The 17,565-nt window shown below is 32.0% G+C and overlaps 2 protein-coding genes across 3 annotated transcripts in view; one reads left to right on the plus strand and one right to left on the minus strand.

Annotated features, from left to right (window-relative positions):
- Window positions 1–6,002, minus strand: part of LOC105121777 (Pyruvate kinase family protein) — a 6,805-nt gene extending 803 nt beyond the window's left edge. The window contains exons 1-15 of the mRNA XM_011020563.1: window positions 5,740–6,002; window positions 5,540–5,636; window positions 5,348–5,445; window positions 5,089–5,244; window positions 4,855–4,932; window positions 4,468–4,599; window positions 4,250–4,330; window positions 4,035–4,106; window positions 3,846–3,935; window positions 3,078–3,222; window positions 2,761–2,849; window positions 1,958–2,053; window positions 1,767–1,834; window positions 1,533–1,632; window positions 632–691 (exon numbers count right to left, since the gene is read on the minus strand). Of these exons, the coding sequence (XP_011018865.1) occupies window positions 632–691; window positions 1,533–1,632; window positions 1,767–1,834; window positions 1,958–2,053; window positions 2,761–2,849; window positions 3,078–3,222; window positions 3,846–3,935; window positions 4,035–4,106; window positions 4,250–4,330; window positions 4,468–4,599; window positions 4,855–4,932; window positions 5,089–5,244; window positions 5,348–5,445; window positions 5,540–5,636; window positions 5,740–5,808 (1,431 nt within the window). The 5' untranslated portion in view covers window positions 5,809–6,002. The remainder of the gene's footprint in view (window positions 1–631; window positions 692–1,532; window positions 1,633–1,766; window positions 1,835–1,957; window positions 2,054–2,760; window positions 2,850–3,077; window positions 3,223–3,845; window positions 3,936–4,034; window positions 4,107–4,249; window positions 4,331–4,467; window positions 4,600–4,854; window positions 4,933–5,088; window positions 5,245–5,347; window positions 5,446–5,539; window positions 5,637–5,739) is intronic.
- Window positions 6,003–13,810: 7,808 nt separating this feature from the next.
- Window positions 13,811–17,390, plus strand: LOC105121779 (aspartate/glutamate/uridylate kinase family protein). Of its 2 annotated transcripts, none has more exons than XM_011020566.1 (7): window positions 13,811–14,651; window positions 15,085–15,229; window positions 15,391–15,444; window positions 15,523–15,614; window positions 16,389–16,624; window positions 16,796–16,970; window positions 17,149–17,390. In XM_011020566.1, exons 1-7 carry the CDS (start codon window positions 13,963–13,965, stop codon window positions 17,168–17,170), a joined length of 1,413 nt encoding a protein of 470 aa, XP_011018868.1. In that variant the 5' UTR covers window positions 13,811–13,962; the 3' UTR covers window positions 17,171–17,390. The 2 variants fall into 2 exon arrangements, with proteins under 2 accessions (XP_011018868.1, XP_011018866.1); XM_011020564.1 differs by having other exon boundaries at window positions 13,814–14,651; window positions 16,796–16,966.
- Window positions 17,391–17,565: the final 175 nt, after the last annotated feature.

Consider the following 17,565-nt stretch of genomic DNA (forward strand, 5'->3'; position numbering starts at 1 on the left):
CCCCCCCCCCCCCCCAAAAAAAAAAAAAAAAAAAAAAAAAAAGGACAAATCTGTTTGTGAACTGCATTGTTCTAATGACATGACATGAAGGACTAGGGTCCGCAAGATTTGAACCTAGAAAGGGGTCACATTACAATCCATCTGTTCAACATACTGTGGTAGTACTCTCAATCCAGAGCCAATACCAAGTTATAACAAGATAATGCCAGGAACAGCACATGCCACAAGCAAAACCCTAATCTGAATGCCAGGAACAGCACACGCCATAAGCAAAAAACCAAATCTGAAAGCCAGGAACAGCACATGCCACAAGCCCTAATCTGGTTTCATTTATTCACACCAAGGACTGGGAATGGAAATCCCACCCTAGCCCCAGGAGTGGTTTCACAACGTATTAGATTATCCTAGCTCTTATATTGTGACATAGATGATCAAACACCATAACATGATCAGTCCTAGCCACGCCATAAGCAGTCAACCTATGCTAGCCACTGCAGTTACAATCTACAAAAGACACATTAAATGTTTACCATGCACGTGGAGCAAAACCTGAACATGTGCAGAAAAATATACCCTCTGCTCCTCAAGCAAACCAAAGTGAATGTCAGAATTAATGAAAAAAGGTACTTACAGGATGTCGTGGATCAGCAAGCATAGGAAAGAGACCTCTGACAATGAGCGATTGCCTTGCCTGGAAATTGATATGAAGATAGCAAAGTTTCATTAAATTTAATGTCAAGGGCATGCAAGTAAAAAATACATAAATAAATTGCAGAGTATAATAAAACTCCAGATTTTCCAAATCAGTTGGAAACAGGCAAAGCACAATTGACATTTCTCAATGGAACAAAACACAAAGTGGTTAAACAAAAATCCTTGATTTTCATATTCCAAAATGGCTACTACAGTGAATCACATCAAGGGAATACTATCTCCTCCATATAATTAAAATAAGGAGGATTGTAGTTGGTCCTGACAAAAGAAAACAATCCTGTGCTTTAAATCCATCTAAATGAGTTGAAGCTAATATGAGAAACCGAAGTGCACAATGCTTAATCAGAACAAGATGTCATAAGCAATGTGAAATTCAACTTTTCATTTAACATGCCAGAGAGGGGGGTAAAGAAGCTGACAAGCTATTGCTATAATTATTGACAGGTTGTTTCAGGAAATCAATCCATATGTTTAGTAGGATATCAGGCAGCCACCATCCCTTTCAAAAAAATTTACTAGTAATGAATTGAGTGGCCATATTTGCAGGGATTTCTTGTCATGTCCAGAAATGAATTTGGGGAAATTATTGAGGGTTGAAAAGCATTTCATAGAAATATAAACCCAACAAACTTAGTGGCCATGTTTCCCTTTCAATTTTTTTTACAGGTCATGAATTGAGTGGCCGTATTTGCAGGGATTTCTTGTCATGTCCAGAAATGAATTTGGGGAAATTAATGATGGTTGAAAAGCATTTCATAGAAATATAACCCCAATAAACTTCATTAAGCCAAAAAAGTAAATTTGAATCAAGAACATACCTCAAAGGCCCCACTAAAGCTCCATTTCAATTGATTTGTCTTAAGTCGAGGGATGACAACAGACAGAACTGGCATTGTTGGCCTGTACTTGGCAATCAATCTGCAATTTTAACGTATTAAGCATTGCACACTCAATAGATGATATGAAATTATATATCTGATATAAATTCTAAACCGATGCTTTGCTAAATCAATTGGCACACTAGAAAACAAAGATGCATAAATGAAAGATACCTTGCAGCCCTTCCTGAAGAAGTGAAGCATATGATGACGGATGACTTCACCTTGATGGCTGCTCGTACCTAGTTAATTGAAAAATACCGATACGAAATGCAATCAGAAACGTGGAAATGCTTCAACAAAACCTACAGAATGTTCTCACAATGAAGTTGTTAAAGAAAAAAGGTTATGAAAGCAAGCAATACCGCAGATGAAGCAATGGATTCAAGGTGGGTCATTGGCTCTCCAACATATTTGACAGTTTTCTTGAAATACAAGTCTTGATTGAAAACCTTCTCTGCCTGGATTGGACATTACAGAGGATGAAAAAAGCTAAATGAAACATAGTGAAGAAATCCAACAATAACTGAATAATTTTTCAGGTTTGGTCAAGTATCAAGATTCAAGCACTGAAAGTAATAATTAGATTGCAGGATAAGAGTTGCAGGCATACTCTTTTTCAATATTTTTGTGTTGATAAAAAGAGCAAAACAACATTGCTATAAACCCAGATCAAGGCTATGTGGGTATCAGTGATGTCAAGAGGCACTGAGGTGCATGCCTGCCTTTATTAGCCTCAGGCAATGAATTTCAATGAAGCGCTGCCTAGGTGAAAGTCCAGAAAAGTAATGAACTCCAAGAGGAAAAGCAAATAAATTCCAGCAAGTTCAAGTTGTTGTGCAAAGAGACTAAATAACCATAGCAGGATCAACTCATCTTCAAAGCAACAAGTGCAAACACCATAATGTTTTATAAAGTCCATTAACAAAGAAGTATAAGGGCAAGAGACCATATACTTCAGAAATTTAAAGCAATAAAATACCATTCAAAAGAATAAACACATATAAAGAGATTATATCTTTAAAAAAAGATGAAATTGGATTTTGGCCTCAGGGCATACTAGCTATTATAGAACTTCGTCCATGAGAGGCACTCATTCAAAACCTCTCACTTCTTAAATCACCAGAATTTAACCAGGATATGATAGCTGTCTTAAAAAAAAAATTACCTCAGCACAGATTTTACCAACAGTGGAAATGGTTTCTATAGGGTACAGCCCACGAAGAGTCTCAGCACCAAGAAGAATCGCATCACTCCCTGCAACAGATATAAAAGGAATTCAAAGGAAAAAACTAAGGCACAAATTTTCCATGTTATAACCAATCCTATAAAAACTATACAGTTAATATAACAAAATATAGTTGTTATCAATACAAAGACTCGGTCCACCAACTTGTATCATGGAAATTATGTAATATGGAAACATAAGATTGGGCATCAGCCAACAGTCTTAAACGAAAGAAATGTTTCTAGATAATAACCCACCATCCAACACAGCATTAGCAACATCAGTTGCTTCTGCACGAGTTGGTCTTAAGTTGTCAGTCATACTATCCACAACACGAGTGACCACTGCAGGCTTGCCAGCCATGTTACACTTGTAAAGGGCAGCCTTCTGAAATAAGAATACCTGCAAATGCAAAGAGGTTAATTAGTTGGGGGTCTCTACCAGCACCATTTTCTTGGCACTACCCTCTAACCAAGTATAAGGCAGTGTAACAAATAGGCATATATAGCAAGGAGCGTACAAGTAACTATTATAAGTAGCATATCATAGGATACACGACATGCCATCCCTAAGACACAATTTGAAACCTCTTTGAATCACGTTCATTGGCGGTGAAAGAAAGACATTTTGGACATCTTGCAAAGTTCTTTTCTTTTAACCTATAATTGGCATTCTATTCGTCTGGAAAACACACATGATACTACTTTAGATATGCTGAACAGATTATTCATTATACATTGTCTGCATGAAAGATGTTGTAGCTTTACCAATCTTCTATAACATCATTAAAATGCCTGAGTTAAGTAAAACATAGCAGAAGACATCAACAGAGACAATTATAGGCTATCCAAACTGACCTTCTCAGATGGAATGCCTGAGAAATAGCATAATAAAACACAGTAGATGCATGAAAAGGCAAGCATATGCAGATCTAGACATGTTAGTCCTTAAATAGCCAATGAATCAAATACACAAGAACTTTATGCTATATGTAGAGCGACTGCTTCATTAAACTTAGGACTGACCTTCTCTGGTGGGAGATCTATGCCCAAATTTCCTCTGGAAAGGATAATACCATCAGCTTCTTGTAATATCTCATCAAAATGAGTTAAACCCTGAAAGAAAGAAAGATTTAAATAAGTACACAAAACTAGCATTATGTTTGGTTTGGACCAATACAAAAACAGTTATGAGATAAGGTATATGCTAAAAACCTCTATATTCTCAATCTTGGCAAAAATTTGAGTCTGATACAGATCACCTAGCTTAGATAGGTACTCACGAGCCTGCATTACAGTGCAAATAAGATTCTTATTGAAGTTATAAAAAATAAAAATAAAAATAAAAACTCCATTACAAAGTACAGGAAGATGACTGATGATACAAGCCAGGATGCAACAAAAGGGCAATGAATCATGAAAATACTTACATTGCGTACATCTTCTGCATGCCGGGTATACGACAATGAGAGGAAGTCAATTTTGTTTTGAACTCCCCAAGTACTTATAACCTGGAATCAAAACGGGAAAAAATCAGGTATGAAACTTGATAGAAAGACATGAGGCAGACCAAATAACTCATAAAGAAAAAGGATAGATATTACATGACATCCACTGTTAAATTGAAGAAGTTAGATGCAGGACTGACCTCCTTATCTTTATCTGAAAGAGTAGGAAGTTCAATACGAATTTGGGAGGCATGCAAAGTGAATAAAGATCCAGCCAAAGTTGCTGAGTTCTTTATAACACAGACCACATCATTGCCCTTCACCTCAGAAACCTGCTCAATTCAATTCCAGGAAAATCTCAGCTAGTCATGTACAAGAATAGTTTTGTAACCAGACATGCTTGTGTGTGAGATGGCATATTCTTCATAAAATCACCCAAACAAGCTAAGACCATTGTGAAATATTCAATAAATAAGCAAGCAAGAATCCCACTTCCCTTTGGACAATGAATTAAATAACATTTACACTAAGAAAGAACTAGACAGATGACTATAATCAATGACTAGTAACAGATGTACTTCTCTTACCTCCAGCCATACAGAAGTAGTTTCACTTCCAGTGAAGAGGTATTGACCAACAAAAATGGTGTCTCCATGCTTCACTGCCTGAAAGACCAATTTGATAGTTACAAAAATTGTATCAAAAAAATAAATATATAACATAAACACACAATTCCTTTGATCAAAAAAGAAAAGAACAATAATTATTCCTGCAGTATCATAGCCAAAAAAAGAAAAGGTGAAAACGAATATAAAGCAAACCTTAGATAGTCCCTCAAAATTGATGGGGAGAACTTTAGAAGAAGCTTCCTGTTCTTGATCTGGTGTCAGAATAACAAAACCATCTGCCTGAAGAGAGATGGGGTTGCCACTTTTATTAACAACCTGCAACTCAGGTCCCACCGTGTCGAGCATGACCTGAACAACACATAATGTTTCAACTTTACTGTTACAATAAGCGTAATAAATATGTTTTTTACATAAAAAAAAAAAAAAAGAATAAAGAAAAAAAGAAACGTACAGCACAGAGCTTCTTGGTGGTCTTGACAGCAGTCTTCAAATTCTCCAAAGTCCCCTGGTGATACTCAGGGTTACCCCATGAAAAATCAAACCTAGCCACTGCCCCCAATAATCCCAAATCCATCAGATCCATTTTAACCAAAAATACTAAATAATAATAATAATTTATAAATAAATAAAGGCTAGGTATTACCGGACATCCCAGCCTTGAGGCAACCAGAAATAACCTCAACAGATCGAGATTTTGGACCTAGTGTGCCTACAATCTTCGTCATTGCTGGAAAGAAACTCTGCAAAAAAAAAATCAATCAATATAAATCAATAATGAAACTACAGATCATGCCATGATTCATTCAACTAATAATAATAATAAGAGGATGAAAGGATGCTTACAGATTTTGAAGGCTCCAGAATTGAAGCCATCCTTATAGGCTCCTCCAAAAGCAAGTGATTTGAATGCATCTTTCTTCTTTCCAAATTACTATTAATCACTATTCTCCTTAAACCAAAACTCAGAGACCTTTAGAGAAAGAAGAGTTTCTTAAGATTTTTGAAGTGAATCGACGACCTAAGGTAGGAACTGTGTGGTTTTACTTTTTATAATAAAAAAGGCGTGACCCTTGCTGCATATATGCTCTAAGAATATTACAACCCCGATTGTTATGCCTCTTCCGCTCTATCAAGCAGTACTAATAGACGACGCCGCGTTTGTTCTGCTGTTTATTTTTGTCACCACCAACATAAATTAGTCCCCCAACTTTCGATTTTGTTAAGTAGGTAACATATCTTTATAAATTTTCTCGATCAAATCCTTATATTTATAAATCTTGGAAACACTGTTTAGAAATTGCACGATCTGGTCATATATATTTACTTTCCAAATCTTTATTTTTTAAAATACCTAATTTTTCCTGCCACTTAACACACGGGTGAGGCTAGAGTAGAATTTTGTCATTTAAGCTTTGGTTTGTCCCTGATTTTTTCAAATTTAAAGTAATAAATGAGTATTTCTACTCCTTAAACTTGAGTAAATTATAATATTTATCATTTACTCCAAGTTTTGAGAACTAAGATCTGAGACTGATTATGGAAATGTGTATAGATGGGGGGTCCAAATAATAGAGTTGGTTGTTTGAGGACTGTATTGATATCCTGTACATTGTTGGGTGAGTGCTCTGATATTTTCCCTTATTTTATTATATCCTGCTTGTGAGAGATGGAACAACCCGGTTCCCGTCGCACAAAAACTGATTGGTGTAAAGAATTACATGTGCAGCAAATGTACGGTTAGATCGCCCATGGCATTGTTTCCCTGCGGGCATGCATGAAGTTTGAAGGGGCGACGGTGCGTGGAATACCAACTTCTTTCGTGGAGGAGGGGAAACGGATGCCTACACAAGTGAATAGCGCGTGTTTCCAAACTGGATTTGATTGGTGGGTAGTGTGCGCGTGTTTAGTCGAGCAGGTGATGGTGTGTTTTTGGTGGTATTTAAAAAGTAGTTTACACGTGGTTTAAGGGAGTTGCGCACGTTGGAATGCAAGCAAGGGAAAGGGTACCTAACCACTCGATGAAAGGTGCAAAAGCGTGCTTTGAGTTTGAGTCAAATCCATGGGCTGTCCTTTTTCTAAGAAAAATACGGCCTTATTGTTGAGCGCTCGGGAGTGCGCGTTGCTTGCTCTCTCTTTTTTAAGTGTTTTTCTTTTAAATATATATTAAAATAATATTTTTTATTTTTAAAAAATTATTTTTAACATTAATATATTAAAAAAATAAAAAATAATTTTTAAAAAAATAAAATATTTTCAACTGCCATCCCGTTGAGGACAAGTGCAGTATAGACTATGTTTTTAAATTTATTTTATTTCTGTACTTGATAGGTTAAAATATAAAAATTATACTTTGAAACGAGAGAATCGACGAAGGAGATGGAATGGTCAAAACATGTGCATATCCATTTTCCATAAAGGGGGCACACAAAGCAAAACTGCCCATTGCATAAAATTAAAAAGTTGTGTTTTTTTAGTCAGATATTTATTCTCTTGTTGGATTTTCTGATTTTGAAGTCAATGTTCATGAGAATTTGTTATACTGTACTTTCAAAGACAACGATAAAAAATATTACATATGTACTATAAAAATAAATTCATTATACTATAAATTATAATATAAATATAGAGTATTTGTATTATAAATAATACTGTAACACTTAAAAAATATTGCCTTTTACGTGTTTTAGTTAAGAAAGATTAGTAGGTCGGGTTGAGTAGTCAAATTTAAAGAGATCTGGTCTCCCTCAACAGTTAAATCCATTTTAATTTAAATTAATATTTTTTTTATATTTTGGTATTATTTTTATGTAATGATATAAAAAATTAATTTTAAAAACTAAAAAATAATATCTCAATATATTTTTTAAAAATAATCATTACATAATAATATTGTAACTAATATATTAACTTATGCTTTATAGTGAGTCAATAATAATTTTTTTCAGGTGAAAATTCTTTAAGTTGGGTTAAAAAAATATAATAATTTGCATCATCATTATCTTCAAATATATTTAAATATAGTATTTTTCATAGTTGCATCATAAATGATATGTAACAGGGCAATGTTAATGCACAAACAACTAATTTTTTTCTCTTTATTTTTTTTTTATTTTAAAATATTTTTTATTTTATTTTATTTTTCTCTTTGTCTTTTTTTTCTCTTATTGAATTCTTTTCATACTATAAAGCGAAGATAAATTGATGTCATCTTTTTCATTGTATACAAGTTGGGTGATGATATTCTTTTATTTGAGACTAAATTAGATTTTCTTGTTGAAACATAAACATATTTATTTTTGCATTTTTAAAATACTTTTAAAAAATAAAATTTATTTATTTATTTATTTTAAATTAATATTTTTTTATATTTTTAATATTATTTTGATGTGATGATATAAAAAATAAACTTTACAAGATATACTATACTATACTTTAAAAGACATGAGAAAAATACCATCCATGTATTATGGATATAAACTCACTCTATTGTGGATTACATTATAAACAACACTGTAGCACCTATGAATGTTGTTTTTTCTATGTTCCAGTCAAAAAAAGTTGTTGTGTCTAGCTTCGTTGTTGGACTCCTCCTTTACCACTGGGTTTGGCACCGCAAATAGATCCATTCTAATTTAAATTAATATTTTTGAATGTTTATGTATTATTTTGATGTGATGATATAAAAATTAATTTTAAAAATAAAAAATATTATCTTGGTATTTTTTTTAAATAATCACTATATAATAATATAATAATTAGCATATTGGGCGACGCTTTATATTGGGTCAATAACAATTTTTTTTAATTATAAAAATATTTAAGTTGAGTTAAAAGTATAAAATATATTTTTATCATGATCTTTAAGTAAAGTATTTTTTATAGTTACATCGTGAATAGCGCATAACAGTAACGACTAATACATTGGTAACTAATTTTTTTTTTTTAATTTTTTTCTTTTCTCATATTGATTTTTTTCCATACTATAAAAAAGGAAGTAAATTGGTATTATTTTTTTATATTATATAAAAGTTGGTGATAATAATTTTTTTTTCATTTCAGGTTAAATTTAATTTTTTTATTAAAATATGTTTGTTTTTGTGTTTCAAAAAATACTCTTGAAAATTTTTTAAAAAAAATTTCTTTACTTCAAATTAATATTTTTTAAATTTTTTGTATTATTTTGATGTGATGTTATAAAAAATAAAATTTTAAAATTAGGTATGCTTAACATCTAGAACTAAGAAGATTGGATGTGGCTTCGCAGCCAGACTGAAAGGAATGAATATGACTCTGCAACTAAACCCAGCCCCAGAGTAATTAAAATACTTTATACACTCTTTATATATGTTTTTTATATTTGAAATAAAAATTATTGTTGACCTGTTGTTAAACACAAACCAATATGCTAGTTTTTTTTTTGTATGTGATGTGAGTAGATTTTTAAAATCTTCATTGAATAAGATTTAGGTATCATTTGGAATGTGACACTGTTTAAAATAGCATTTTGTAAAAAAATATTTTTTTATTTAAAAATATTTTTTTATGTTTTGATGAGCAAATGCCAAAAGTAATTTTTTTAAAATATATATTTTTTTAATATATTTTTTAGCAATAAATACTTTAAAAAATAATTGCTATCACACTTTTGAACCTTATAATATTGGTTAATGTTATTTGTTGAAGTTTGCTTTTAATATAAGTTTAGATAATCATGTAATTTTATATCAAGTTAATTTAGTGAAGAAATTATAAAAACTTGATTGCTAGATGTGAATTGTAAAATAGGCTATAAATCACAATTATTTAGTTTATATATCATGTACCTTGTATGATCAAATGGACTTGTAATAAAGATCAAAACAAAAACTTAGTATGCATTTTAAGTATGTCAAAAAGTTTATACATACAATTTACACATAAAAGACTCGTGTGTCTTGAATATTTAAGTATTTTAAATAATTTTTTTTAAATTATTCATGTTTAGATGATTGAAAAATTTATTCAATTTACTATCTAATTATACAAGATACAATATTGTGTAGTTCATAATATACATGAAACTCTTAATTATTCTAGAATATTCTAATTAATTTATTTTATATTGTTTTTTTACAGTAGTACATTTATGTTCATTGGTGTTTTTGTTATGATATTTTCACCTATAAAAAAAATGTCAAGTTTTAACATAATGATATTGAGACAATATCAATTTATTACATATCTCAGTGATTTTTATTTCTAGTATGACATAACATTATTTAAATTTTTTATGTCAAACTTATTAATTAATATGTTTTTAATAGATATGTTATGACATAACATTTATCTATATTTTTTTATATAAATATATTTACCAATTTTGTTGAATTTGACCTTATATAACAACATTATATTATCAATTATTTCATGTTATTATTTAAGTAGTTGTCTTATATCATCTAATCTAATAACTTAACAAGCTCAAATTTTTTATATAATTTAGCTCATATAAGTCACATCAAGTCTACCTAGCAAGTTTATATATCAATTTAAACTAAATCTTCCACGTTCATTATATTAGTCTAATGTATTTTTTTAATAATTTTTTCAAAATATTCGAGACTAGAAAGTAAAAGAAAAAAGAAAAAAGAAAAAAAGTCATCCATTTTCTTAACCACAAGATCAATCCAAACTAATTCCCTCACATTTGTCGTCTTCAAATTAGCTTATCCATCAATCCAAACTATGTCTCTCATACTTTCTATATTGTTTTAGTATATTTGAAAGCTTTAAAAATTCTTTTAAACACAGGTGCTAAAATTTAAGGCTACAAAGTTACAAAAAAAAAAAGATACAATTTATTACTCATCAAGTCAACCCCTTAACAATTTTATATTAGAAAGACATGTTTACAAGGAGAAAATAATAATAATAAAAAAAAAGACAAGGAAAGACCGAGAACAGGGGAACCCCTCCCTTCCACACAGAAATCAAAATACACAAGGAAAATTAGATGAAATTGAAACAATTATTAATCAATAATATCACATAGATTCTAAAAAAGAAATACTTAGAAAGTATAAGAAATATTGGGTGGTGACTGTAAACTAGGTTTAAGCCTTTTTTTTTTTATTTCCTTTTTTATTAATCAAGAATACCACATAGATTCTACAAAAATTACTTAGAAAGTATAAGAAATATTGAGTGGTAACTGTATATAAAAACTAGATTTAAGCCTTTTTTCCTATTTCCCTTCTTTAATAAAATATAATGTATTAATCGCAATTTAATGAAAGTACATATATTACTAACCATTGCGTGATTGATAGCTAAGCTTGTTATATATTTGCACATTTCTTAGGTTTTTTTATCACTGTAACCATAAATAAAATCACATCATAGCATATTTTTTATTTATCTAAACGAGATGAAGTAAAAATAATCTTAGACTACAAGTACAGGTTTTTTTTTTTTTGATAATCTTTAAACAATTTTATTTGAAATCCAGACCAGCTAAGAAATGATATCCAAAGGTTTTAAATTTATTCTATGAGGTCAACCACTAAAAGTTCTTAACAAAGTTCTTGATAGTAACATGTAAGCATTGTATCTAAACTATTAGAATATTTATATATAATGGAAACTTGCTTTTAAAATAATTATAGAATTTTGTCAAGGAAATAAATATTCCGATGAATTATTTTCTTTTAACAAGGCTTGTTAATAAGACAAAAACATGATTTTTTTTTTAACAAGGCTTGTTAATAAGACAAAAAAGTTTTAGTTAAAAGTATATCGTTTTTATCCTTGTTCTAAACCATCTAATTACTTTTGATTTTTATTAAATAAATGATATAGAACAAAATGTTTGATTTTTTTGTTGAAATTAAAGATATTAATAAGAAAATGAAGACTTACTATTAAATTAGTTTATTTTAATGAAATTTAAATTATTACTCATCTTAAAAAAAATTAGCGCCATGTAATCAAGTGAAAAAAAATTAAAAAGCTCTCCACAATACAAGGTGTTGAATATCTTAACTTGCTTATATTTCACAGTTTCAGGACTTAATAAGCATTAAAATCACTTTCTAACATTTTGCTAGAACAAATAGTCATCAATCTATTCTGTTAAACATCATTGAATTTTAATTTCACGATTAAAAAATTTATTGTTATTAAAAAATATGTTAGTGATGTCTACGTTCCTTTTTTTACATTGAAAAAAATCTTTGATCCGATCCATAATGTATCACTGGGCAATTATATTGTAAATGCTTGTCTCCTAGTAATTAGAAAAACATCATTAAGCATGGAAAAATTTATAATGCACTATAAGCACCATATAAGCTACTCTTTTAGGCCCATCTCAAGAAACAAATAGACAGATAAAAGGAGAGAATCCATAAAAAGTAATAAGAATATCCTTGCCTAAATTTTCTCTCCTCTCCTTATGTATATCTCTTTGTTTAAAATAGAATAAAAAAATAACTAATAACATATTACTAATTACATCACTAATTATTTCTTAAACATCATATACCTTTTAGATTCTTTAAGGTTATTATGTGAGTGTGGTGTGGCATGGTGTAATTGATATTATGTTTCACCCCAATCATAGTTTTAAAGGAATTTAGTTTAACACATATCATAATTTTACATGAATTTTTTTGAAAACTCTCTATTGAAATTTTTAAAAACTCTCTATTGAAATTTTGATTTAGATAAAAACATAATCTATGACTTTTCTTAAATTTATATTTTCAAATGTAATCACAAAACTATCACAATACCTAACAAATATTTAGATTTTTCTGTGTTTTCTACAACTATTTTTTCCCTATGTATTAATAAATAATACTTATTTTATAAGGTTTTATAAATACTAGTTTACTAACCCATATTATACTGGGTAAAAAAATATGAATGTAAAAATAAAAATTTTGAACACTAGAATCTATTTAATATTATTATTTAAACCCAATTTTATAGGCTATTCTTGAAATCTTCTAATCCAATTCCTTATCTAATCTAGATATAAAACCAACTTATGTAAAAAATGTTTTAATATGATTTGGTTAACTTGATAAATTTAAAAACAATCTAGATGATTGATAAAAAATATAATTTGATTTTTTTAATATTGAGATGCTAATATATTAAATCAACCCAATTTTCTTGGTTTAACTCTCTAAAAGAATATTTAATTATTTTTTTGATTATATAAGTTTGATGAAAATACATATAAATGTTAAAATATATTTTTAATTTTAATTTTATCATGTTCAATATCAATTAAACATGATAGCAAAACTATTATTTTATTTTGTATAATATTACCTAACACAATTATGTTTACATTTCCAATTTTATTTTGTCCGTATTTTCTATTTCAGACATTAACCAAACACTACTATAATAATTTAACTTCCTAATCCCAATGATTAAATACGTAAGAATGTTATGCTGTAGGAAAATTTCCAGATGGACATGCTTGTACACATCAACAAAACACTTGTTAAAACAAACTTCTGTTTTTCTATATATTTTTTTTAACAGTGAACGATAAGATAACAAGGCTTTATCGGTATTGATGTCCGAGTAATTAATTAAAATTAACACTTCTTAGAAATTGGGAGAGCATTGGCATCATTAGACTATCTAGAATGTCATGCTCCACCAAAAACACTTGTACACATCAGCGAAACACGTGTTAAAAAAAAAACTTCGATTGTTTTCATTTTGCTATTTTATTAAGATAAGATAAGACTTTGAATTTTTTTGAAACAATTAGGACTAAATTGACAAAATATACAGGTTCTGGATCTAATTGAGAACGAGGATATAGATCAGAGACTAGCTTTGGTAACATTTTAAAAGTTACGGAACTAAGGTCCCACACACGTGCCCACACACATTTCTCCATTACTTAACGGGTCCGTCAGAGCCAATGACGGCCCATCCCTCAAAAACTCACGAATCTCCCCTTCCGTTAAACCACCTCCCTCTCCTTTTCCTCAAACGGCTGCATTCTTCTTCCTAACGTCGTCGTTCCCGTAACCCTGACTGTAACGTCCCTTCCATTTCATGGCGTCTTCCTGTGACGAGGATTTCTCTCTCCTCGGCGATGATAACCACCATCATCACATCATCCACCACCCCTACCGATACCCAACGAAATCAACCCCGATCCACGCGCCACCCGAGTCGGTCCTTCCTCTGGACGGTGAAGAAGACAGACAGGATAATAACGAGACAGATTCAGCTTTCGCAGACGTGAACCCTTACAGCGACAATGAGGCATCAAAGAGAAGCGAACGAGAAGGTGAAATTGATGGAGGAGAGAATCCGTACAACATTTACAAGAGAGGAAGATCCGGTGGAGGAGAGTACAGGAAGGATCGTGAAGAGTGGAGTGACGTGGCAATCGGATGCTTGTTGGACGCGTACATGGAGAAATTTACACAGCTGAGTAGAGGGAATTTAAGAGGGAGAGATTGGGAGGAGGTGGCGGCGATGGTGAAACAGGGTAAGAGTGTGGAGCAGTGCAAGAATAAAGTTGATAATTTGAAGAAGAGGTATAAACTGGAGAGGCATAGGATTACTACTGGTAGTATTTCGACTAGTCACTGGCCTTGGTTTCAAAAAATGGAGGACATTGTTGGGAATTCCTTGCCTATCAAGGTTGCCCCCCCTGTCCCTGCCCCTGCTGACGAGGATAATGGTGGCGGTGGCGGTGGCGGTTCTTCTGCTAGCGTATCCAGGCAATCCAAGAGGTATATTTTTCTATGCTAATTCTATGCTACTACTGTTTTTAGTAAGGTTTAATGTTGAAACAAGAATGGGGTTAGATGTTTTTTCCGATTAATTAGTTTCGGAGTCTGAGATTATTCAACTTAGTTTCTTAAGTTGTATCACAAATCTTTGTTTTTGTTTGTAGTAGCTGCGTCAGCAAGGAAAATCATTAACTAACAATATTATTACTATTAAACTAAGTGAGACATGCAGTTATATAGTTAATGGTTGCTTGCCCTATTTGATTCAAGATAAAATGGTGTTTTGGGTTTGGAACAACTGAGCAAGTTATTATCTTCTTCTGTTGCTTGAGGATGCGCCTCGACAGTTGCTATTTTTGGTAGCTATTCCATTCTTTATAATGTGTTCTTGTTGCAATCTTCTTATATATTTATTTACATTTGTTTTTGTCAGATATGCAAATACAATAGCTAGTCCTGCAGGTCAGACAAATAACATGATGCCCAAATCTATGTCTAAAACCAGATGGCGGAGAGTAATCTTGAAAATTAGCGGCGTTGCTCTTGCTGGCACTGGTCCTAACAACATTGATCCAAAGGTTAATTGTGCCCTCTTGCATCTGCTTAAACTTGGGATTATATAGGAGGGACTGCTTCCCACATCACTCTCTCTAGTAAATGCACCAAATTGTCTCTATATTATTTTTCCATTTTCTTTTGAATTGAAGCTGAAATTAAATTGATAATTTTTTATTGTTAGGTGATGACGTTGATTGCAAGAGAAGTTGCAATGGCTTGCCAACTTGGTCTTGAGGTATGCTCCTTGCAAGTGGGATTTTTGCTGTCTTTCTGAATCTGACATGTAACATGCCGACTCGTTTCTGTATTCCAGATTGCAATTGTTGTTGGAGCCCGTAATTTTTTTTGTGGAAACACATGGGTGACCGCAACAGGCTCACACAGACGCACTGCATACCAAATAGGGTAACTCGCTTCCTACCAGATTGCTATAAGACAAAGCTGTGGACAATTTTAGCCTTCTTGTGATTGTAAATCATAGTCTTTTGTTAGTTTCTCTTTCCCAGTGTGATTATTGTTATAACCTGATTTATTTGCTCATGGTAGCAACCACTGTGATGTGTTTATTGTTGCTCTTTTTTTTTCCTTGCTTTCCTGGCCCTTACTGCACAAGTCCACGTGAAATCTAAGCCTTTATTAGAGCTCTCTTGTAGCTGTCATGCTGTGTGCAAATGATTCACTCTTAATGCCTATATTCTCCATAAATGAATAGTACTTATCCTGATTTCTGGTTTTACATTCAATACCTTGTTTAATTTTCTTTTCATCTTAAAAATAAAATAAAATGGTGACTGGTCAATTGAACGAGGAAGGAATCTGTGTGATTTTGAAGGGAATGAAATTGATATTACACAGGTGGGAAGATTAGGGATGAATATCGTTGGTTACAATTAGTTCAATTCTAATTCTGTGGTGTTAGTGAACATAGGATGATGATCATATAACAGAATTGACGTTGAGATTTTTGTTGAATGCAGTGAGCATTTGCTTCCTTTTCTTTCATGAAATTTTTATTGATATCCTTCATTGTTTTAGCGATAACAATCTTTTCATTGCTTTACTGCTAACTAAATGTGTCTATGATCTCAACTTTGTGGTTGCTGGCTGAGGAACATATTCGTGATTCTCAGAATTTGTGGTTCTTCCTGAACTGAACATTCATTGTGCAATCTGTATCAGTATGATGGCAAGTGTGATGAATTCTTTATTGCTCCAGTCAGCATTAGAGAAGATAGGTGTTCAAACACGTGTGCAAACTGCATTCGCAATGCAGGAGGTTTCAGAACCATACAGTAGGCAACGAGCTATTCGGCATCTAGAGAAAGGCAGAGTAGTGATATTTGGTGGCATTGGTGCTGGCACTGGAAATCCACTCTTTTCCACTGACACTGCTGCTGCTGTTCAAGCTTCAGAGAGTATGCTTTCTGCCTGATTTACATTTCTTGCATGATATTTTTAATTCATTAGCAAGAATTGTTCTCTCTCTCTGTCTCTCTGTCTCTCTCTCATTTTAGGTTAATTTTAGATTTAACCTTTTCTTTCTTCACTGTGCTTTGGATCTCACCCGACACGCTTTCCTTCCTTAGTTCATGCTGAGGCAGTCCTTAAAGGTACCAATGTTGATGGCGTATATGACTGCCATTCTCCAGACAGCAATTTTATATTTGAGCACATCTCCATCAGGGACTTGGTCTCCAGAGGCGCTACATCAATGGACATGATGGCACTGACCTTTTGTGAAGAGAACAACATTCCTGGTTGGTAAATTTTGCTGCACCCTTTCTGTTACTAACATATCAGTTCATTTTCTTGCTCCTGTAAAGGTTGTTTTTGCTGTTTGTTGACATAAAATTGCCATATTTTAGCCATATAGCATTTTTGGTGGATCATTTTTGGGAGATCGGATTCCGTGCTAAATGAATAATTTTTTTTTGTACAGTTGTGATCTTCAACCTCCTTGAGCCCGGGAACATCTCAAAAGCATTATGCGGAGAGCAAGTTGGTACCCTGATCGATCAAACTGGGAGGATCGGCTAAATTCTACAACATGCTTAGCGCCTCACTGGATATTTTATTTCCAGATACCATATGTAATTGCTGTTACGTAGACCATTCTGGGACAGTTTCTTGCATCTAAAGTACTTTTTGTTGAGTTGAAAGGTTTTCTTGATGCCTGTGAGATGTCAGGGTGTGGAATGTGGATCTTCTTAACTCTCCAATTACTGAGAATTGGGGCTGATTGACAAGTCCTCCTTGATGATTTTGCAGTGCAGTAATGCTGGTATCTCGTGATTGATAAATCGTTTTCACTCCAGAAAAACAATGCAAGATGATGTTCAGATCACTCACACACACA

The sequence above is a fragment of the Populus euphratica genome, unplaced genomic scaffold (genome assembly GCF_000495115.2).
Source record: "Populus euphratica unplaced genomic scaffold, PopEup_1.0 scaffold46.1, whole genome shotgun sequence".
NCBI lineage: Eukaryota > Viridiplantae > Streptophyta > Magnoliopsida > Malpighiales > Salicaceae > Populus > Populus euphratica.

Excerpts from the sequence above, each read along its gene's own strand:
- LOC105121779 (XM_011020564.1), top strand. The coding sequence starts at position 13,963 with ATGGCGTCTTCCTGTGACGAGGATTTCTCTCTCCTCGGCGATGATAAC. Across the intron at positions 14,652-15,084 it reads GTATCCAGGCAATCCAAGAG|ATATGCAAATACAATAGCTA; the intron begins GTATATTTTTCT and ends TGTTTTTGTCAG. Across the intron at positions 15,615-16,388 it reads CGCACTGCATACCAAATAGG|TATGATGGCAAGTGTGATGA; the intron begins GTAACTCGCTTC and ends AATCTGTATCAG.